The sequence below is a fragment of the Hakea prostrata genome, chromosome 4 (genome assembly GCF_041222555.1).
Source record: "Hakea prostrata isolate BN-2017 chromosome 4, UWA_Hpros_2, whole genome shotgun sequence".
In the NCBI taxonomy this organism is placed as follows: domain Eukaryota; kingdom Viridiplantae; phylum Streptophyta; class Magnoliopsida; order Proteales; family Proteaceae; genus Hakea; species Hakea prostrata.
In genome coordinates, this window is record NC_142603.1 from 54,279,205 (window position 1) to 54,302,113 (window position 22,909).

Here is a 22,909-nt window from a genome sequence, read left to right on the forward strand (position 1 = left end):
TTATCTCAAGTTGTAGGAGTTCCTCATCTCATTGGGAGTCTTTTTCTTTTTCTTTTTCTTTTTTTTTTTTTTTTTTTTGGTGAGGTTTTGTAAAATTAAAAGAAAAAAAAAATCCCTTCACCCATGGGTAAAATAGTCATTTCAATCTCAAAGTTAACATAAAAATTAACACTGTGTAATTTGTAATATTCCATGTTCACTAGATTGGGCAACATGTAATAGTGCCCATTTAAGTGGGCAAAAAATAGTTTGGGTCTAACTTGAGTGGGCAAAATGATATTAAATAAATAAATAAACTCAAAAACCATTAAAAAAAAAAAAAAAAAAATGTAAAGGGGTATTAGTTGAAGAGGTGTAATTCTTGATAGAACTTGCAAATGAAGGTTGGATGTTTTGTTGGTGGTGTGATTCAACGAATGTTTCATGGGCCTGGGAGTGGTTTGAAATTGTTTGTTTAGTAAGGAAATGTATGTTGTTTTGGATGAAGGCCACTTTGGTCCAATGAAATAAAAAAAAATTTTGGGTAAACGGTCCAATGAAAGAATTGCCACAAGGCCCACAACTGATTTGAGGTTTTATTAAATGATATGATAGTAGTATTATTATGAGTTATTAATGTTGATTGATGCGGTAATTATTTAGGAGTTACCTTTTTTCTTCATTTCTTAAAGGTGTTTTTAAAAATAAAATATTGGACTGATTTTTAGGGTGGGATGAAATATATTGATTTTTTTCTTCAATATTTATAAGAAAAAAATAAGAGAGTTGGGCCAAGAGACATAATGTTTGAGGTAAGTAAGTGTTAGTTGAAGAGGTATAACTATCAAGAGAACCTGTCAAGGATAGAGGTGTGACGTTTTGTTGGTAACATGATTCAATGAATATTATATGGAGGCAGCTCGACAGGGTTTGTTCAATGAGAAAAAAGACATGTTGTTTTTGAGAAAAGGTACTTTGGTCCAATAAACGATTTGCCACAATTAATTTGAGGTTTTACTTTATATATTATTATGAATGATATGATCGTAGTATGATTGTGATTAATTAATGATAAATTTTTTTGGGGGGGCGGGGGTTGAAGAGTTATTAATGATAATTGATGTGGTAATTGTTTAAGAGTTACTTTTTTTTCCCATCCAAATGTTTTTTTTTTTAATAAAATATTGATAGATTTTTGGGGTGGATTGAAATACAATGAGATTCCTTCTTTTTTTTCTCTTCTTTTTTTTTTTTTTTTTTTTGTGAATAATATTTATAAGAGATAAATAAGGGAGGTGGGCAAATAGACATAATGCTAGATTAATTGAAGAGGTGTAACTCTTGAGATAACATGTTAATGATATGTGGGACATTTCGTTCGTGATTTAACGAATATTAGATTGGTGGTGACTTAAAAGGGTACGTTCAATGAGGAAAAAAGATATTGTTTTAGATAAATGGTACATTGGTCCAATGAAAGACTTGCCACAACTAATTTGAATTTTATTTTTATACAGTAGTATGATTTAAAAATACCACAAAAAAAAATAAAAATTGGACCCTAATCTCTTCACTAAAGGCATTGGCCGTTGCCAACAACTCTTTGCTGGTGATTTTACGTGGGGACTATAATAAACTATAATTGGAAAATGTGTAAATAATAAGTAGGGAGAGATTGGTTAATATAACATTCAAATTCTTACAAAAAAAAAACATGTATAGTTTTATTGAATTATAGAGGTTAAAAGATTACCTTTATCCTTTGAGATTATAACATATCAATTTAGGTCTTAAGAACTGAGTCTAGATTATGGTGACTTAGACCATAACGACAAATTATGATGTATCTGTAGGCAACGATGGAGGAGGCATTGGATGCATTATGATGAATTCAACACGGTTTGTGATTGTGGCAATCTCTTCACCAGCCGACTTCTTAGACATTTTACAAGATGATGCTATAACTGTGAAATCCAGCCCTATCCTAACCCTGACTCGGAAATCCGGTTCTTTTTAGGTCCGAAGACGCAGAGTAAAGGAATAAGCCAACTATGGGCCATCTCAGTAGAATACATGGTATTTAACTCTGAACCCATGGATGTTGATGATGGAGTTCCATACTTGGAAGTCTGTTGCGATTTAGAAAAAAAGCTGCACCTATCTGAAGATGAATTTAGTTGAAGGACTTGTAGTATTGTCTGAATTGGTTCGAATGCATTTCTACATACTAGGTATGTCATTTGATATGTGTGCAAAAGCCCTTGAGGTTTAGTATCTATTTGATCATTCATTTCCTTGGTTGAACTTTGCTCACCTGATTGGTCGATTGGGCTAGTAGACCAATCAATCGATCAATGGTGTGTTAAATTCGAGAAAATCCAGTTTTAGAGTTTTTCACTCTCTATTTAAACACACTTCGTGTTTTTTAGTATCCTCTGCCTCTAGAACAATTCCATATCGAGCACAAAGTTTCAAGTTCAACTTTCTATGGCAAAAACACGTGGCACTAAACACTATGTTTGTCTCAAACATTACATCAAACAACTTATATGAAAACTCCATGTAAAGGAATATGGCACAAATACAAAGCACCAAATATTAAAAACAAAATTGCTCTCAATCATTTCATTGAACACCTCCTTTTTGTTGGAAGCGTTGGACGATGATGAGTACAGAGTTGCATGTAGAGGCGATGATTTGATGGAGCAAGCCTAGTTCAAGTTGGGTAAAATGCATTCCTGCTTTTGTCAGTTGTAATATGATCGTATGCTTCAAGCTATCGAGTATCAAGGAGATGGCGGTGGTGAAGTGACAAAATCCGTTGAAAAACTTATTTATGACATATCCAAACCCCTATGGATCATGGATGTGGTGTGAGGATCTAAAAATGTATTAAAAATACAATGGAAAAGAAAACACACAATTAGGACAGAGGAACACCCTAGTAGGGTGGAGAACTTTCATGTTGTAGAAGTGAAGATAGTGATATACTGTGAAAAAAGGAGAATGTGCTTCCCTAGAGTGAAGGTTGGAGGTCAAGAGGTGAATGGAATAGGAGATTAGGGTTAGACTTGTTGATTTAATGTTTAGGGAAAGATGAATAGGGGAAGCCCTTATATTCCATCTCCAATTGGTATTCTCTAGGTAAACTGTAATGCAACATTCTAAAAAGATAGTGAAAATGAGTTATTGACTACATATTTAAAGATCATGCTGGATCTATCATTAAAGTAATGCTAATTCTTGTTACTCTTGCCTTTCCCATACATGGCAAAGCCCCTGCAATTGGTTTGTTCTAAATCCTACTATTTTGTGTAGGTATTAGCATGTTGTCACTAAATTATATAGTAAAAAGCTGATTAGTGTCATTGAAGACTTGGCCTAAGCTCCCTATCTTGAAGTGGTCTCCGACCTTCAAGATATCCATCGCTCTTGTTCTCTGTTGGAGCAACTCTCTTTTTCTTATATTCATAAAAAGGGAATTTTTACTGTCAAGTTCATAGGCCAAAAGGCAATGTTTATTATGTGTGCGACAAAATAGTCACATTTCATTCCTTGGCTTCAATAAATGTGTTTGCTTGATACTATATGCTATATACATGCTACTACTATCGAATAAATATTTATATTACTTAGCAGACCACCGCCGAAGGAATCAAGGTTGGTGGGATCATGAAAAGGCCCAACCAGTAGAGTTATGGTTGTTTTGCATCTTATTGCCGGAATTAATTAGGAATGGGTCCCAATGTTCCGATGCAGAACTAGTCCCACAAAACTTATAGTAGTAGTGCAAGTACATCGAGTAGATCACCTCTCCATCAAGGGAGAACAATGTGCAACCGTATGCTTTTGAACCATGGTGTTAAGACTTAATTATAAATTTTAGAAATAAATTAGAGGTAAAAATCTTAGTGGGTTTCAACTCCTATTGTGTGGTGTAAAAGCATCGGTGTAGCACATTGTTCTTCCTTGAGAGGAAGTTGATTCGAATTAAACACATTAATCAACTTTCCCTGTTGCTAGAGAGAGATAGAGTGAGGGTCGGGTTGGATCCATATGTTAATGTTTTAGGAATACGGGGGCGCATTTGAAAATATTCCGTACGATGGATTGCTTTTTGAGTTCCGTAAATCTCAGGGTTGCCTTTACCAAAAAAAAAAATAAAAATCTCAGGTTGCCGTGAAAACAACCGGACGTTACAACCGTACATCTTAATCTGAGCCGTTAACTACCAGATCCAACCGTAACACTGGCATCGTACGAGTGTTCCGAATTTACTATATAAGCCAGAGCCTGCTTTAATAGCTTGATGGTTTCATATTTTATCATCCGCCGAAGAAAATAAGAAAACACCCCCAAAACCCTCGAATCTTCGCTCGTTTTTGCGCTTGTTCTCGCTCGTCTTCTCTACTATCCTCTGTTTCTTCGGGAGTAAGTTTCGAGCTCTGGAATTCCTAGAGCCGATTATGCTTTTAAATTCATTGTTGCTAGGGTTTTTCATTCCGTTTATCCGTGCAAATAAACGTATGCGGTTAGTGATTTTTCTTTTTGGGAGTCACATTGATGGAATATGTATTGTATGAATATTTTATGCGTTTAGGGATTTATATTGATCGTGTAGTAACAGGTTATTTAATTTTTTCTATCAATTTGTATTTGTTGGCTTTTGTCTTGAGCCATTCTCAGTTGTTCTTCGCGGTTCATGTTCCTATTCTTTTCAAGATTAGATTTTTTTTCTTTATTTAATTAATTGTTTATATGTATTTCTCATTCACTGTGCTGGAGCTTCGTCTCGTTTGGTAGGATAATAGATTTTATTAATTCCCTTGCTTATTTCGGATTGAAGAAATTAGGGTTACTGTTAGGTGGACGACAGCATTTGCATGTGTGTCCATTGGACTGTGGAAGGGAAACTCATACTGATACTATTTCTTTCCCTTTTTTTTGTGGATTATCCCAGCAATATGAGCGGACGTTCAAGTCGAACCCTTTACGTTGGTAATCTTCCTGGTGATATTCGTGAGCGGGAAGTGGAGGATCTGTTCTATAAGGTGACTAATATTGATTGGAATTGTTTCCCTCTCTCTCCCCTTCCCTTGCCCCCAAAGAAAATCATCTCATTCCTTTCCAAGTTATGCACTACATTCTTGTTTCCAACGAGGATGTGGATAAATATGTTAAAATCAGAGTTTGAATTTGTTCCATTGGATCCTTCAAAGGTGCATGCTCGTTCAGTAGCAGGAACTATAGCCGATGGTACCTAGATACCCCTCATACGGCAGTAATGCCTTTTTTTGTTGTTCTGCTTTATTTACTCCCCTCTCCCCGACTCCTGCTCCCTCAAGTATGGGTAGCCTGTGGGCTATCCTGCAAGTATAGCAATTATGTGAGAGAGAATTAGGGAGATTGACAACCATTGAATAGGTGCATGTTAGGAGTTGGTTATAGGTTTTACATGGTATTCTTTAATATCACAAAATTTTATTTGCTGGTGATTTGTCACTTCAATGGAGTAAAGTTGATAGATGGATTTAGTTGAGCATTTTTCTTGTGCTGTAGTTGTGAATCTTTCTAATGATATGTTCATTGGTTTCCCCATTGCAGTATGGGCCTATTGTTGACATTGATTTGAAGATCCCACCAAGGCCTCCAGGCTATGCTTTTATTGAGGTAATCGAAGCATTCATAGATCTAGGGTTTCAGAATTTTTTTCCTTTTGTGTTGACAATCTTCTTTCTATTCAACATATTGCTCAATGTTCATTGTGAAATGACATGTTTTCCCTTTCTTTTCTGGCCATGCTTACACTCAAGTCTACAAATTTAGCTCCCTTGCTACTAAAAGAAAGTTAATTTTCCTGATGGTATTCCAATTTGATTGTAGTTTGAAGAGGCTCGTGATGCTGAAGATGCAATTCGTGGTCGGGATGGATATAATTTTGATGGACATCGTTTACGTGTTAGTAACCCTTCTCTTCTGTTTGGGATATTTTTGCTGCCTATCAGTAAGCTATATTGTTGAGCTTCATTACCAACTGAGTTTTCTGGTGTCCTACATTTTTACAGGTGGAGCTGGCACATGGTGGACGAGGGCATTCCTCATCAATAGACCGTCGTAGTAGTTATAGTGGTGGGAGTGGCCGTGGTGGAGTCTCTAAGCACTCAGATTATCGTGGTATGCATTGCAGTCCATTCCATCTCTCACACCTTTTTCCTTACAATGACATTCATTATTTGATTCGGACATGCTACTTTTCTGTGCAGTGTTGGTTACTGGTTTACCTTCTTCTGCCTCATGGCAAGATCTTAAGGTGAGCATATACCTAGAATAAATGGTAACTTGATCCCAAACTCTTTATTCCATTCTCCCTTTTGTGATACTTTTCCTTCACTTTTCTACGCTACAGGATCATATGCGTCGAGCTGGAGACGTTTGCTTCTCTCAGGTGTATCGTGGTGGTGGTGGTAAGTTGAATTCATTGAGTGATTGTGTGGATTTCATTTGTAACCTACCATCAGCTTTTCAATGTGAATAAAGAATGTTCTAAAGATCGTCTCTGATTTATTTTTTGTCCTAATTCGATATTTGTATTGTCATGGTCATGCTTCAAAGTAGGTCAAATCAGTTCCTTGGCACATTGTGTTTTTAATTGACTCACCCAGGTTAATTTTAAGCTTTAGGAGATGGTGTAGTTCAAGCTACATTTCTGGATGAATGGGTACTAGGATTCATGAGGGAGCTTATTCTATTTGTAGAAACTTGTGTGTAGTCTTTGGTGATATCACCTTTTATGTTCTGGACCGCTGGTAGTATGCTGATGACTCAAGGATTCTGATGAGCAATAGATTTCCATACTAATTACCAACTGTTTCATTTTAGTTGTTGCAGTCTGATAGCTCTCTAAAGAGAAGGGGGGGGGTTGAATGATTGTAGTAGGATTTATGTGGAATGAATTTAGTTAAGACTTGAGAATAGAGAAACTGATCTTATTTGAGTCACTTTCTGTAGGTTTTTAACCAAGTACCTAGGCATGAACTTGGAAACTTTCTATTTGCAAATGGAAATGTTGTCCTACTTCTATACTAGATATACTGTAGAACCCTTGCAGCATGTTGGTTTAACATGGTAGAACAGTCATATTTCCCTTTGACAGAAATTTAACTAAAAAGAATAATATGATTCAACTGTCTCCTTGTCAACCTATTTGCTTGAATGGGTTGTTTTGGATACCAAGTAATCACATAATATAATATCCCCAATGGCTTTGTTTTTTTATTTTTGGAGGATTAGGGTGGTAGCATGGGGTAGGAAATATATTTTGTTGTAATCGCCCCAGATAAAGTGTTGCTTGTTATTGATCTTTTAACTATTTGATAGAACTGAAACTCCTAATGCATCGATCGTCAGACTAATTGACAAAACCAAATGCTCAAAGAAGCTTTCATCCAGTAGTGAACTTTGTCCTCTAATCCATTTGATTTTTTTTGGGGGGGGGGGGGGAAGCTTGTTGTTAGAAAATGGATTTAAAACATGCAGACAAGACAAGATTTATGTGGTTCACCAGAAGGTTACGCCCATGGCTGAGTAGATATGGTGTTTTCACTATGAGGAAGAAGATGAACAAGATTACAACCTAGCCAGTTTTCTACCCCTCTTAACCCAGTTTAGTGGCTATAAATAGTTACAGGTGAAAATCCCTACCTCAAAAGGATCAAAATGCCCCCGAACATAGCAGCGTCTTAAAAAAAGGAACACATGACCTCCAGACAGTTAGGGCTCCCCAACCAGTCATTTCGAAAGATTCAAAACTTTGAACAAGACCCATCGCATACATGATGATGGCCAAAGTTTAAAAATGTCCATCAGCGCATGCTTAGGCTCCGAAACATTTCACATGGTGAAAATTGGTCTTCAACACAGCAATCTTCACACCTCAATAAATAACATCGCTTAAGCAACAAGGTGAGCCATCAGTGAAGATTGATAATGTTTGAGCAAAAGCTTGACTTCTCCTGGTTGACCACCTTTGTTAACATGTCTATAGGATTCTTACTACCCTTAATCTTATCAAGCTTCAATAGACCATCCTTCAGAACTGATCAAATAAAATGACATATTGGTTGAATACTTTCTGTCTGTGAATGAAGTGCTGAATTCTTCTCGAAATGAATTGCCCTCTGGCTATCACTCCATAATTGGCTTTTTTGTTGCTGTTTTCTAAGTTCTTTTATAAACCTCCGAAGCTAACTCTTATCTTTAGTTGCCTTACTAATGCTTACATATTTTGTCCCTATGATTGAATGTGCAACCACCATTTGCAGGTTTAAAACTCATCTAATTATAGTTCTACCTGCTGGTACTTCTTCCATTATTTATATCTTCTTGATGATTAAACTTGCACATTAGTGTTAGAATCTCCAAAACATGTAAAATTATGGGAAGTAGCTCTAAGAAACCTTAGAATCCATTGAATAGCTCCTGGGTTGCGCAATCTGCTGACACCGTCTGTGTTATATTTGGTCTTGTGCTCACCATCGTACATCTAGCTCCCAACTGCTGAACAATATGGCACCTTTGCAATAAACTCCTTTTTCTCCTCTGTGGAAGGACACGGATCATTCGAAAGCTTGAAGTGACCTGCCAATGCATTAGAAACCAGTTTTGTTTTCCATGTTGAACCATTTTAGAACCTTATTTGCATAATTTTCTCAAGAGCCACCACCCTTTTCTCCTTTCTATCTCTTTTTAAATCATGTTGAGAATCTACTTTGCTTCTCCCAAGCCTTCATATCAAAGACATTTGGTAGACCTTTTTTGCGCTTATTAATTCTTTTCATGCTTGATCTTGCAACAAGTATATCATCTACATACAATGCAAAAATAAAAAAGGTTTCATTTTCAAATTTCTTAAATTAAACCACAGTCATCAGATTGACATTTGACAAACTTCGTTTCATGTATGAACTTGTAAAATTTCAAGTACACTACTTTTCTTTTGTGCAACCCCGTTGGTATAAGTCGGCCCTTGTACCTTTTTGTCCCTCTTGCCTCATTATTTATTTTGTAAACCCATTTGTTGTACAAAGCTTTCTTCCTAGCTGGTAGACCAAATCCCGGGTTTTTTTGCTTCAATGAGCTCATCTCATCTAATGGGTTGCTCCTGCTTCCCTCTAGATCGATCTTGCATAGTTTCATTAGAACATTTTGGTCCACTGCAATCAGTTTGCAAAGTATAGTTCGAAGATGGGGAATATCTGTTTGGGGGTTTGATTGCTCTCACAGATCTTCTTAGAACAAGAATTACCAGTTCCTGCTGTTGAAGACCACCACCGGCACCATTAATAATTTTATAGACCCGACATTGTCTGAATTCTCTGTCTCTAGATTCTCCATTTGAACTATGATATTCAACATTCAATTTTTTTGGATTCGTAATCCCACCTTTAGCTTCTTGGAGTTTATCAAACCCAATTTCATCCTTCTTTTGTTGCTGCCTATCCTTATACATGCAATTTACATTAAAAGCAACATTTCCACTTCTAATGATTTTGTAGTTTTTATGATCTCGTAGGAGATAGCGAAATGATTCCCCCCCATACTCAATAGAAGAATACTTGATAGATTTTGGATCTAACCTCTTTTTATATTATCCGTTAACATGATCGTAAACAATGCAAACAAAGGTTCGCAGAAAAGAATACTATACCTCCTTCCCTATGAGGCCTCTTCTGAAATCCCTTTGTCCAATGCACTTGATGGACTTTGACTTGTTAAAAAAGCTGTAGTATCAATTGCCGCTGCCCATAACTGAAGTGATAATCTAGCATGAATCCTCTAAAAGATTGTTTTGTTTATTCTCTCTACCACCTTATTTGCTTGAGGTGTTCTTGATTGTATTTCTATTCTTCTGATTCTTTAAGGCACATCACCTGTTGAAGTCACCATCTCTACTCTCCACCGCTGTCAGTCTCGGGACACTTCACATTGTTTCTTGTCTCAGATTCTATAAGAGCTTCCATTCTAAAAAATTTCAAAATCTTCAATTTTTTCCTGATTGCAATTTGCAAATTGCCGTGTTTTTGTAGTAGCATCATCAATAGATGAAACAAAATAAAACTTTCCACCAAAGGATTTTACTTGAGCTGCTCCCCGAGCATTTGTCTCAATAAGCTCTAAATGTTTTAAATTTTTTTGTTTTTCCTCCTTTGTGGAAGCTCACTCTTTTCTGTTTCCCGTATAAGCAATCTTCACAGAACTCAATTAATTCCCTTAAGGTCAGGTAGAAAGTTCCTTGAGTGCAGTTTATTCATTCTTGTCTTAGTCAAATTTTCAAGTCTATGATGCTTGAGGGTGGTATTCCCCCTTCTGCTGATGCTACTAAAACAAGATCCTTTAGTATCAGTAAACATATAGAAAGTGGCAACCGAATTTCCTGAGTTCCATGTGTAGTTTACGATTGGCCATTTTTAAAATTTACATAGTAGTCCTCTTTTCCATTTTCTTGTGGAGATTAAATTCTTTTTCAAATCAGGGACATGGTGTGTATTCTTTAGTTTAAATTATCCACCTTCAGACAATTTTAACAAAATTGTCCCCTTCCCTGCAATCTTACATTCTTGTCCCCATTCAGTAGTAACATGTGCTAAATTATGGTGTACATAATCATAAAATCATTTGAAGTGCAGTGAAACAAAGCAGCATAATTTATACACCAAACATCAGATTTAACATCTACAGAAGTTGATAAACACATGGTCAAGTCAAGAAACAGCCATTCGGGCGTGTTTAGGCCCTGGAACATTTCACATGGTGAAATTTGTCTTCACCACAACACTTTTTCTTTAGCCTTAGATAGATAAGAGCTCTGCTGGAGCTAGGACTTAGAAACTTGTTAAACTAAGAAAAAGAAACTAAGTAGCCTAGACTGACTTAGACTCTTAAAACTAAGATTAAACATATGAAATGACTATTCTCCCCTTATAAGTCAAGTTAGACAAAATTTACATCAATTGAAACGGTAATTGGACTCTTTTATACTTGGCTTGGGCACTAAACTTTTGGGCCCATGGAATAGGCCTATGACCAGAAAGATTTAAAGAAAGGCCCAACTCCTATTTCTATCAACTCAAGGTTGATTTTAGAGGAAAATAGGCCAATTCAGTGCTGGATCTGCATTAGGGGGAAATGCTAGTGCACTGGGTTTAGTGGTTAAATTCAGTGTTTTGAGTCAGAAATCTTTTTTTCTTTCTTTTGTTGTATTTTTTCTATGTAAATTTTTAATTTTTAAGATTCTCTATTTGGTTTTTGGTTGGGTGATGGCATGATAATTGTACTGGTTATAGGTTATCAAAACCTTCCTTCATCAAGTATGCATCAGAATTCATAATTATGATCTCTTTAGGGTACTTAAGTTCAAATTTTAGTTTCTAAAGCGCAGCTGCGGATACTGATTATGTGCAGTCATCCACATTTTTGTATAAGCAGTATATTTTGGTGTTCTTGCATTGTTGTACTTTGTTCATCCATTGGGACGAGAGTTCAAAGAAAACTATTTAGGTGTCTCTAGTTCTGCTAGGAAGAAGTTACCATTATCGCAATTGCCATGGCTTCTCTTCGCTCCTCCATGTAGGCTTCAAAGTGTTTATCTTGATGTCATGGGCTTTTTTGGTAGTTTTGGATATCTGGTTGCGTTTTTGAGCTAGCATTAATTCTGGATGGATTATGGAAGCTGTTGAGATTTAAAATTCTTTCGGTTAATGACTAGGTTGTGGTTTTACAGGTCCTATGCATGTGGATATCTTTCTTTTGTTGTAATTCATTCTTGTAGAATGGAAGAATCCATCCTCTCCTCCTTTTTAGTTTTTCCCCCTTGCATGTTAGGACTGTGTCATTTGATTACCCCTTTTTTGGGATCTTGACGGCTCCGATTTCTTTCTATTGTAATTTCTTGTAGTTAAGGAAGCATCTGTTTTCACTTTAGCAATATGCCATTTTACCCCATTTTCTGATGCCTAGTCTGTTCAGTTAAATGATGATTTGCTGTGTTTTTGGAGAATTCATTGGATGATTTGTTAATCTTATTTGATACTTTTTAGGTACCCATGGAGTTGTGGATTATACCAACTACGATGACATGAAATATGCAGTAAGTTAAATTAACTTTATAATGTTATACTCTTCGTTTGAATGGATGGTCTCTGGGATTTCCATATAACATACTTAATAAGTTGGAATTTGTTGCAGTTGCTCTTTTTGTTATTAGTTTTTGTGGAAATGCCATTTTCTTGACATTATCTTTTTGAAAAGGAGATCTGCAATTTTGATTTTTCACACTATTATTCACATTATTTTAAGTCGGTCAGTCATTATTTTTCTTTCCTTTTGATTGTGTATTCTCATGTAGTGATCCTGTGCATCCAGCAGCTAACAAAGTCCATTCATTTTTCAATAGTAAAATTACCCTTTTTATTTTTGTTTGTTAAACATCCGATTTTAAAATTGTCTCCATCATGATAGTCTATCTTCGCCTATTTTCTTTATGGGTATCTCTGGAGGTAATGCTCAGGTTAGCCAAATATGAGATTGATCCATCATTTTCAGCTTTTATACTTTCTTTTCCTTAACTGTTTCCAAACAATAAAAATAGGCCATGATGCATACTGTCTCATCCATAGTGTCCTTATCATGGATAATTAATGTAGGGATTTTCTTGTAACTCCTCTTATGGTGCCAAAAATTTGTGGCAATACTTTTGTGCTCTTTTAGTGTTGCACATTTTTTCAACAAGGATAAATCCTGTCATTTCATGTATATACTTGAAAAATGTGCAAAGACAAATGACTACTTTTGATCTTGACATGATAATAAAATATTTGAAAATTATTTAAAAATAAACACTTTTTTTAACCTTGATTTAAGGAACTTTTGGGAATGATGGTGGGCGATAGAAGTTTATGATGATCTCTCAAACACATGCAGCAGAATTGTCAACATAGAAAAATCAAGTGCGGGAAAAAAAATCTGGTTACTCTAGAGTCCATAGTTCCCCAGCCTAAGCCTGCTACCAGAAAAATCACTCAAATCTTCCTTGGCCCTCGTTGTTCCACCTCTCTGCCCATATCAAAACTGTATAACCGAACACTCCCTTCACTCCCAACCACATCCCTACACATGCCTCTTATTTCTATCTCTTGGATAACTTCTACTGGCCACCCCTATGTCTAGCTCTGCGAGTGTGGACGGGTAACCAGTGGTCTATCAACACCTCCTCTTGAGTGTCACCTAGTCTTCAAGGTGGAATCAGGAAATTGCTGATTTACGTTGTTGTACTCCTCCTAGGTGTTTTCACTAGATGGCAGGTCCTTCCATCTGACGAGAACCTCTAATGATCCTTGAGTAGAATAGCAGAAGTTTAGCAATTCTTCAGGTGCGAGTGTCATTTCCCAATATTCTGCTAGATGTGTTGGTAGTGGGCTGTGGTTGGAGTTGCTGCCTATTGCTTTTATTTGCTGTGATACATGGAAGATAGGGTTGATTTGAGCGGCATTGGGTAATTGTAATCTGTAGGCCACAGGTCCTATCTGTTCAAGAATTGGGTAAGGACCATGGAATTGATGACTTAGCTTCTCATTTGATCTCCTAGTTTTTTAAAGAGGTAGGGCTGCAACTGTAGAAAGACTTCATCCACTCCCACCCCCACTCCCACCTCACATTGTAGTCAACCTCTCACTGGTGCTGATTTGCAGAATTTTGCAGCCTATGCTGAGCTACCAGCAAATATGCTAGTAGTTCATCTAGGATTCGGTTGTGCCCCTGCAGTTAAGGATCAACTTCATCCTCTTCTGTTGGATACCTGTCCTAGCGAATCAAGGAGGGTGGTGCCGTACACTGCCTGGAAAGGAGTCGTCTCTGCTGAAATATCGTAATTAGTGTTATGCCACTATTGACCCAAGAAAGCCAGTTTGGTCGTTCCTGGTGCTGTTGTGCACAGAAGCAGCATAGATAAACTATCAAACACCTGTTAACTACTTCTGTTGGGCCATCTGTTTGATGGTAGTATTGTAGTAGGCATTGCTGTATTTGTGATTAGTGCCATGCAATTCTGATCAATGTAGACCGGAAGTTGCTTAGAAAGAGTCAGCCTTGGTCAGAAGTAAGGGAACGGGGAAGTCCACAACCTCTTGGCTGAATAATAAGGCCATCTCGCGAGCTGTGAATGGATGAGGCGTTATGAATTTTCCATGTTGAGTCAACCAGTATTGCATGCTCTCCCTTTGCCTTGGATAAGGCAGTTATCCAATTAGGTCCATACTAAATATCTGCCATACACACTCCCATATGGATAGGGGATTCCATCAGGACTCATTTATGTAGTTTCAATTTGTTATTTCATGCCAACCCAACAGACCACAGCCACCATATGCTTGTAGGTTCTTAGGAATCCCGAATGCCTTCCATAGGTGGTGGAATGAAATTCTACTATTAGCTTAGGTATCAGGGCGCCATGATATCTACTACCACAAGTCTCCCTTTGTAGTATAGGACCCTGTTTGGTAGTTGGTACTTGGGGTGATTGGTGGATCCTGACCTTGGATAAAAGCCTTGTGCAGTAGTGATTACTAACTTCCTGCATTATTTGCTCTGCTTCTTGCTAAATACTCACTGATAGTCTTCCCGACATTTACCCTTTTGCTTGTCATGACAAAGCTTGGCAGCCTTGTTTTCTGCACCTGGTTTGTTAAGGATTTCAAAGCTGTAGCCCAACAACTTCATAATCAATTTCTGCTGACTGGTGGCCACTACTTTTTACTCTAAAAGATAGTTCAGGCTGTGTTGATCAGTTTTGACTTTGAAGTGCCAGCCAAGTGTCCACTTCTTGGTCACAGCTAGAATTATTGCCATCAATTCTTTTTACTGATTTAGCTTGAGTTGCAGAGTCGAAGCTTGACCCCCTATGTGCTATTGGTTGATCCTCCTTCATGAGTATGGCTCTTAGGTCAGTCCTGATGTGTCTGTCTTCGACATTCTGCCCCAGTTTTCCACCCTTTCGCTTCGAGTGGACCCTCCGTATGTCACCTGGCGCTGCTTGCCACTACCCACTTCCTCCGTAATGTAGCCCAGGGTCTGGGTTAGATCTTCCAGGATCTTCTTAGATCAGAACCAGCACAAACTAGGGTTTCTTGGTAGAAAAGGAACTGAGCTTGCTGCCTCTGAAGGTGCAGACTAATTCTTAATGGATCTGAGCAATAGAGTTGGGGTTCAAATCTCAGTAGGATTATAACTGTTGCAGAAATTTTCTTAAATTTTCTGCCTAAACAAGGAGCTGAATGAGAGAAGGGGAGGGGTTCAATGGCCTGTGGGTGTGTGGGGTGATGTTTCTCCAATGCGCAGAACAGGGGAGGGGGCAGGGATGCCTTGCGGGTGGTGGAGAGGGTGAGGGAAGGGCTGGGAGCTAGCTGGAACTGAAAGGGAGGAAGTGAGAGGGGGAAGGTGCAATGGGTGGGGGTGATCTTCAACTTACTTGGGCTGCTGTGATTTGTGTGTGCACTACTGTAGGATCTGGATGATTTTGCTGGAATTTGCTGGATTACAGAACTGAACTTTAGAATTACTCTCCAGCCCAGGCCGCAAGGGTTTCCCTTCCCCACAGCCCAAGCCTCTGTTTTACTCAAATAATCCAATCTGCTTCATTCATAATTAAAGAGGCTGTTTAGAGCGAAATTACAAGACACTTTGGCACAACTTGGGATTCCATAACTGATAAGGATCTAACTACTTGAAGACTTGGACTCTTAAGTAACAAAGACATACTAATTAGGACTGAAATAACTGACTTTCAAGCAGGAAACAACTCTAATGGTAAGATCCCTTCTGATAAGGAACCCTATCAGTAGTATCAGAACCAACTACAAACCTAATCACACATATCGATAACTCTAACTCAACTTGACTCTTAAATAACTCAAAATTGACGATTAAAAATAAAAACATAAAATTAGATCCCTGACCTTGGGATCGAGGGGAGTAAACTAGACCTGTATTCTGCCCTAGAAGGGCAAGGGGAAATGACCAAAATGCCGCTGGGGTATTCTGCCAGCTTTAAGGGATTTTTTGGGTCTGGTTTTTGGGCCCAATTTTAGGGTGTCCAACCCAAGTTACATCATTCCGTTACCTCGGGAGGCTGGTGATTGATCCTTATCAACCTTCCTGTAGTCTCCATGAAAATTTCTCACTTCTTCCATAAAAGCTTCAGGGTGCTGTCTGCTGATCTCGACCTGCTGAACTACTGATCCAAATTTGATTTAAGTGCTGAACCGCCTTTATAAGCCCTGGAAATCTCCTTGTAATTCCTGAACGTTTTTCTTCATCTCTGCTCTTCCATCCATCTTCGCATGCACCATTCTCTTAGGTTTGAACATGCTCTGTGCCAATTTGATAATCTTGCAAGCACATACTGCAGAGTTGCAAACAACAAAGAAACATAAAATGCAAAAAACAGCAAAAATAATATGGTTCACCCTGAACCTGCTACTAGCAAAATCACAGATCTTTCTTAGACTTCCTTGAACTACCTCTCTTCCGATATCAAGACTGCATAACCGAATTCCCTCTTCCCCCCAACCACATTCCTATACCTGTTCCCTTATTTCTATCTTTTGGGTGACTGCTACTGGCCACCCCTGTGGAGCCCCACAAATATAAACTGGTGTATCCAACTGTCTATCAGGTTACAAGTTCTATGAGGATTAAATATGAATCGCGGATCTAGGATTTCAAGGGTGAATGTAAGGCCTAAATCTAAGGTTCACCCTCAAGATCTAAATCAAGTGAACCAGCAATAAACTAGCATTTGAATGCCCTGCAGTTGAAGGAATAGGGCTGTTGTGCTAGGGTGTAGAAAATTAGGTTTTCTTAAGTTCTGTTCTAGTGGATGAATTAGGGTTACGGTTAGGGTCAAGTGCCTAGAAGGGTTTAGGGAAGATGATCCTTAAAAGGGTTTAGGGTGTCAATGAGAGGTTGTGGATAATTAGGTTTTTGAAGTTTTAGGATTTTAGGGGTTTTAATGAAGAAGATGAAATGCAGAAATTCTAGGATTTTGATGAGGGAATGTGGTGGGGAGAGGGATTAAGTATTTGAGTGAGGGGAAGGGGAAGTTAGTCCTAAAAGGGTGAGGGATTTGGGGGTGGGGTTTAAAAGATATAGTGGAACTAGGGTTTAAAAGGTTGGGAAAATTCTGGGTTTTTATTTTTATTTTCTGGGAATTCCTGAGCTGCTGCAATGAGAGAAGGAAGAGGAAGAAGAGGAGGAAGAAAAAGAATAGAGAAGAAAGGGGCCGGGGCATGAAGAACTAGGGTGGGGAGGGAGAGGGTTTAGGAATATGGATGAGGGAGGGGTAGGGATGCTGCTGCAGGGTAGGAAAAAAGAGGCCGAGGGGGATGTGTATCTGCAGGTGGAAGGAGAAGAGGGGGGGCAGGTGCAGGGCTAGGGGTGTGGTGTCTTATACTTGAAGAAGGCAAGGGGTTTCATTGGATCACAACTTCTGCAGAATCTCACACAATAGCAGCCACAAGTCCCCTCCTAGGGAATCTGCAACTCCTAAGCTTAGCTCTTTCAAATCTCAATTTTAGTCATGAACCATAGAAGGAAGTCACACCAGGACTCAACTTTAAAGTAAATCAAACCAGGACGCCTTCTTGGACTAAAGATTCACATACATACAAGGACTTTATCATAACTGACCCTTGGATGATCTAAATTGAAAAATAAAAGTAGATATGGCACCCTTTTAAGAAGTGGACTGTAACTAGGGGATCCCTCACTACTCGAGAATCCTAACCTAACTAGGACTCTTCGATAACTTGACAAACAAGGGCTCAAATTAGAAAAATACAAAGTTGATTTAGGATCCTACTAACATGCTGGATCCAATGAAAACCCTCAGTGGACTCTACTAGCATAAAATTTCCAAAATACCCTTGGTCTTACTAGAGGGCCGTAGGGTGTGGGCTATCAGCTAGGCTCTATTCCGGCCCTGGTTCTGGTTCACATCGATATGGATCTCTATGTTGTGCAGACCTTAAGTTGCCTTGCCCAAGCTGATCACACACAATGTAATGAATATTGTTGATTTGGTGCTCTCTTTGCCTAACTTTTTTTTACTTTTTTTTGTTCTTTTCTTTCTTTCTCTCATAACATTGGAAATATGGTAGGGGAATTAATGATATGGCAAAATAACCCTGTTCTGAAAATTTTGGAATATTTACAAGCACTAAAGGATGATTGGTGTCTGTTGCTTGGCTTTATGTACATATAAGCATCGCATAAACCTATTACATGTTAGCATTTCTTAAATTTCATTAGATATTAACCAAGAAGTACAAAATTCTTTTATTGAATTCTGACCCTCTCTCTCTCTCTCCCCCTCCCCCCTTTCCCAGATCAGGAAACTTGATGACTCTGAGTTTCGAAATGCATTTTCTCGGGCATATATACGGGTATAAATTGCTTTTACTTGTCGCTTTTTGTACCAATTTCCCCCCCACTTCTTATCAGTACTTTTCTATTTGCCTACGCTAGGTGAAAGAGTATGACTCAAGACGGAGCGTATCTAGAAGCCCTAGTCATAGTCGTTCCTACTCAAGAAGCAGGAGCCCCAGCCGTAGTCGCAGCTACAGTCGAAGCCGTAGCCTAAGGTTTGCTTTTGTTTTAGCATTTGAAACTGGAACCTTATTGGACCTGTAGCAGCTACTTAGGTAAGAGTTAATTTTTGTTCAGCAAATCTCCAAAGGCCAAATCTTCGCGTCGTTCTCCATCCAGATCTGTTTCTTCGCGTTCCCGTTCCAGGTCAAGGCCGCGCTCTGCTTCAAGGTATGCTGGCGTTTATCAACTAGGTTCATTTCTGTGTCCATCGAGCTAATTATTTCCTTTTTTATTTTCTGGAAGCCTTTCTTATTTGCATTTAGTAATTTCTTTGGCTGTTGATTATTTGAATGTACTCTCAAAGCCTGTTTGCCTGTTTGATGAATCTCACTTTCTAATATTCCCCATGTTGTCAGAGAGAGAAGGTTATGATTATTGATTAGCCTTTGTCTGCTTTTATTTTGGTTTTGTTCGTTTTTGAAGGTTTCATCATATTGGCATTGGGCTGTCTGTTGCATTATTGCATTTGAAATACAAAATTCACTTTCATATATTTGAGAAATTTGTTAAAGAGGATCATCTCTTCTCCCATCAGCACTCAGAAGAAAAAATTGTTGCTATTTGCTATTTATGAAGTTCCTCGTGCTGCGAGGGGGATCGGGGAAGGGAGTTATAGTGATATTTATTATTTGGGATGGCGTCAGTAGTATACACTGTTGAAACTGTTCCATTAGTATGTGAGTGATCTGCTGGAAATCTGAACCAGGGACAAGGTCTCCTATAGGTTAGAAATTTACTAGTTACATAAATACTAAGATGGACAAAGTTAAAGTGATCACATCACAATTATATTTCAGATGCTTTATTGACTGTGGGTTGTAAATAATTGATTCAGTAAGTTCTAAGCAGTAGCTGTGTGAGAAAGTGCATAAACATTATATCATGTGATAGGGAAAAAACTGAATTATGGACCCTTCTCCTGTTGGAGAATGAGAATTCTTCATCTAGAAAACATTTTCAAAGAGGACTAACTTCACAGTTATTCTTGTGATTGTTATCGATTGTAAAGTGAACATTTCTGTGCAGAGAAATGCATAAGAACCTGCAATATGCATATCAGTAATTTAGAAAATCCTTAAAAAATCCCACTGTTATGGAATGAGATGGCTCTTCCTTTTCTTGCTACTTTACGGAGGCTTGTTAGTTTTATGTTGGCATGAAGAATTAGGTGGTTTTCCGGGTAACATTGGTAGGTTTCCATTATATCCCTGTCTGTTCTTAGTTTGTCCCATTTACTGCTCCATGTACATGCTCCTCTTAATAATTAGTTTATAAACTTGGATGGGGTTATTGAGAAAGAGTAAACCAGGAATCCCAATTATCATCCTTGTTTATGAAACTTGGTTTTTTCCCCTGTTTTCTAGATATGGCTTTATGCGGCGATTTGGGGATGCATATTAGGAACATGATGGAATATGGTGCAAATGCCTGCAACTGATATGGTTGTGGAGGTTTGCAGTTTCATTGAGAAGCTTAATAATTCCCAATGAGGTGTTAATTTTATTCATTGATGGTGTATGCACATGGGAGCTAAGAGAGGGACGAGGAGGATGTGGCCATGTTTGTTTGTGGAACTAAAGCTGGACTACTTAGTGCTGTTGGATGCCATACCAATCAGTGGTAGACACTATACAAAATTCACTTCCTCATCCAACATCATCATGCTTATAGGAGTTGCATTCAGGATTTGTGGATTTTGGTGGTCCTCGACGGGAAAGATGGCTCTCTTATCCTTCAATATGACATAGTAAATTACATTTTTTCTTGCCCTGTTTCTGTTGCTTTTGTTGAGGACTTTATTACCAGGTCATCTAGGTTTCTGTGACCTGGTGAATGAGGATCCTTCTGTATTATTGGCTGGGAATACAATTTTATGCGATCTGTTGAGTTGTGCTAAAAGTTTTATGGGCTGTTTTTTTTTGTCGTTTTAAATATGGTAATTCTGACGTGGGAGAGGCGTCAAGGCTTATGGATCAAAGGTCTTAACGGAACGTTGTGGATATTGAAATGGGTTGTTTCTGGAACTTTTGCAGATCAAAGTCAAGATCCAGATCTCCATTAGCATCTGTAAGTGGAATTTTTTCCTTGATCTTAGAGTAGTGCATTTGCTTGCTTCATGTTCCTCTCTTTACAGAATGAGCATTGTGCAGCCTCCTCGCGCCAAGCGTGTGAGTAGAAGCCCAAAGGCCAGAAGCCTTAGCAGGAGCCGGAGCCTTAGTCGGAGCAGGAGCGTATCTCGGTCTCCTGCATAGTAATTTCTTGCTGGTTGATCTTTTCTCATATCAGAATTATACATTAATGTCTGATTTTTTGCCCATGTTCTAACAGCACATGTTGATGACAGGTAAGATCTGGTCGTTTATGATCAGTTGATGTTGATACTGGAGAGGATGGAGCTTCATATTATGCATCTGATAGTACTTGATCTGTTGATTATGATAAGGATGCAGTGAACCCTTTCTGGGGAGTATGTTTCATGCTTCATAGGATGATGTTGGTGAAAAGAACTGGAAACATGGATAGATCGACCTTGGACTATTTTAAATTTTCTGTGTTGGAACCATAATGAGTACCCATTAGAATTAGAATGTTGATCTTGTATGCTTTGAATGATTCATTATTACTTGGACATGTCGACTAAGAATTCATGATAATTTCGGACCTTGAAGATGGACTCTATACATGCTATCTGGATTCTTATCTCTGATTGGGTTGGATATTGGACTGCGTAGAACTTGCACTTTGCCATGTTTATTAGGAATGCCGCCTGTAGACATCCGTTGATTTTGAACTCTTCCTCAGCTTCAGGTGAAATCAATGATCTTTCTTTTCTCTGTGGTGTTTTGGAGTGGCAGTGGTGGAAATGCTACTGTGAATTTGCTGAGCGTCTCTTGAAGTTGTTATGGTAATTAAGATCTTACTTTGTATCGATAAATGAACATGATCAATTGCCTGGTTCAGCACGTAGGAACTATCAGCTTGAGGTGTCGATAGAAACCTGTGGGCCTGGCGGCTAGGCTTATGGTATCAACGACCCTCAGCATTCAAAAAGCTGGAATTAGGGCTTGGATTGGTGATGATCACCAAAGACCTGGTTACACCTACACTAGCTCTAGTTTTGGAAATTTTGTTTACTTCAATGATAAAAACCAAGAGGGGAAAATAATAATAATAAAGGTATACATCAGTTGATTTACTAGGTCTGTAAATCATACTCGAAGTAGGGGGTGTAAGCAGATCGGATAGTGAGAATATTATATCTACGAATTTGGATAATATCTTATTGGTTTTTTGCGGATTCAGTCGGATTTGGATGATAATCAGATAGTTGAAAACTTATATTCAATGAAATAACTATGTATTGACATCAGATTTGAAATTTAAGAATTAACAACTTTTGTAGTTATTTGAGTAGAAAATCTAGAAAAATAGTCACTGGAAAAAATTGTAAAAATATGAAAAGTAATTCTAAATAAGTTAACTCTCCCTCATTACGAACAAAAAAGTGGGGCTGCGCCCCAGTTGTACAGATCGAATAATTAATCTCACGGATAATTATTAGTAGGAAATGGGTATATGATATTTGCATTCTATTAGTAATCTGATACATTCGAATATTGCTAAACGGATGTAAATGCAAATTCCAATTCGGGAGTAGATTAACATATGTTGGTTAATTCTCAGATATAAATAAGGTTACCAACTATTGTCAAAGGCCAAGTTTTAGACTAGGTTCAAAAATAATTTTTGTTGTACAAAGACATTTTTTGTATATGAAAAAAAGATCCAATAGCATTTTTGCTATTGCATGAGTTTTCCTTGACCTGGATTTGAGAATGTAATGGATTATGTATAGCACAGTAGAACATTGTGTGAAAAGTGTTGGGGTAATTGTATTACAAATTTTTCAAACACACAAAAATGAAATTGCAATACAATTGAGAGATGAAGATCTTTAGCCAATCCGGAGAGCTTGAAGTTGCAATCGAATGAACCACCGATCAATGAAGTTGAGTCACACCTTGAGTGATGTGTTTAAGGTAATTGATGCACCCTACTACCAAGGGTTCTTTGCACAACCACCCTCCAACTAGAAGATGAGGTAGTTCTTCTAGTCCTTTCAAGGAGCCAAAAGCTAGAGCACAACACTTAGACAAATTCAAAGAAATAAATTAACTTTGTAAAAAAATAATGTGAGAGTGAAGAGTGTCTCAATTGCACACACATGCAA

At 38.0% G+C, this 22,909-nt stretch overlaps 1 protein-coding gene across 4 annotated transcripts; it reads left to right on the forward strand.

The window, feature by feature from the left end:
• Nucleotides 1-4,279: 4,279 nt before the first annotated feature.
• On the forward strand, nucleotides 4,280-21,909 carry LOC149019670 (serine/arginine-rich splicing factor SR30-like). 4 transcript variants are annotated; one of them, XM_089153639.1, is made up of 14 exons: nucleotides 4,280-4,420; nucleotides 4,938-5,030; nucleotides 5,584-5,649; nucleotides 5,863-5,937; nucleotides 6,045-6,153; nucleotides 6,243-6,289; nucleotides 6,386-6,443; nucleotides 12,075-12,124; nucleotides 18,417-18,473; nucleotides 18,556-18,671; nucleotides 18,754-18,846; nucleotides 20,712-20,745; nucleotides 20,829-20,943; nucleotides 21,023-21,909. In XM_089153639.1, the coding sequence occupies exons 2-13, from the start codon at nucleotides 4,944-4,946 to the stop codon at nucleotides 20,928-20,930; spliced, it is 894 nt and encodes a 297-aa protein (XP_089009765.1). In that variant the 5' UTR covers nucleotides 4,280-4,420; nucleotides 4,938-4,943; the 3' UTR covers nucleotides 20,931-20,943; nucleotides 21,023-21,909. The 4 variants fall into 4 exon arrangements, 3 of the variants coding, with proteins under 3 accessions (XP_089009765.1, XP_089009764.1, XP_089009763.1); XM_089153638.1 differs by having other exon boundaries at nucleotides 4,280-4,410; nucleotides 4,940-5,030; nucleotides 20,829-20,929; nucleotides 21,023-21,908; XM_089153637.1 differs by having other exon boundaries at nucleotides 4,280-4,410; nucleotides 4,940-5,030; nucleotides 21,023-21,907.
• Nucleotides 21,910-22,909: the final 1,000 nt, after the last annotated feature.

Excerpts from the sequence above, each read along its gene's own strand:
- LOC149019670 (XM_089153639.1), top strand. The coding sequence starts at position 4,944 with ATGAGCGGACGTTCAAGTCGAACCCTTTACGTTGGTAATCTTCCTGGT. Across the intron at positions 18,474-18,555 it reads TTTCTCGGGCATATATACGG|GTGAAAGAGTATGACTCAAG; the intron begins GTATAAATTGCT and ends TGCCTACGCTAG. Across the intron at positions 20,746-20,828 it reads CCAGATCTCCATTAGCATCT|CCTCCTCGCGCCAAGCGTGT; the intron begins GTAAGTGGAATT and ends AGCATTGTGCAG.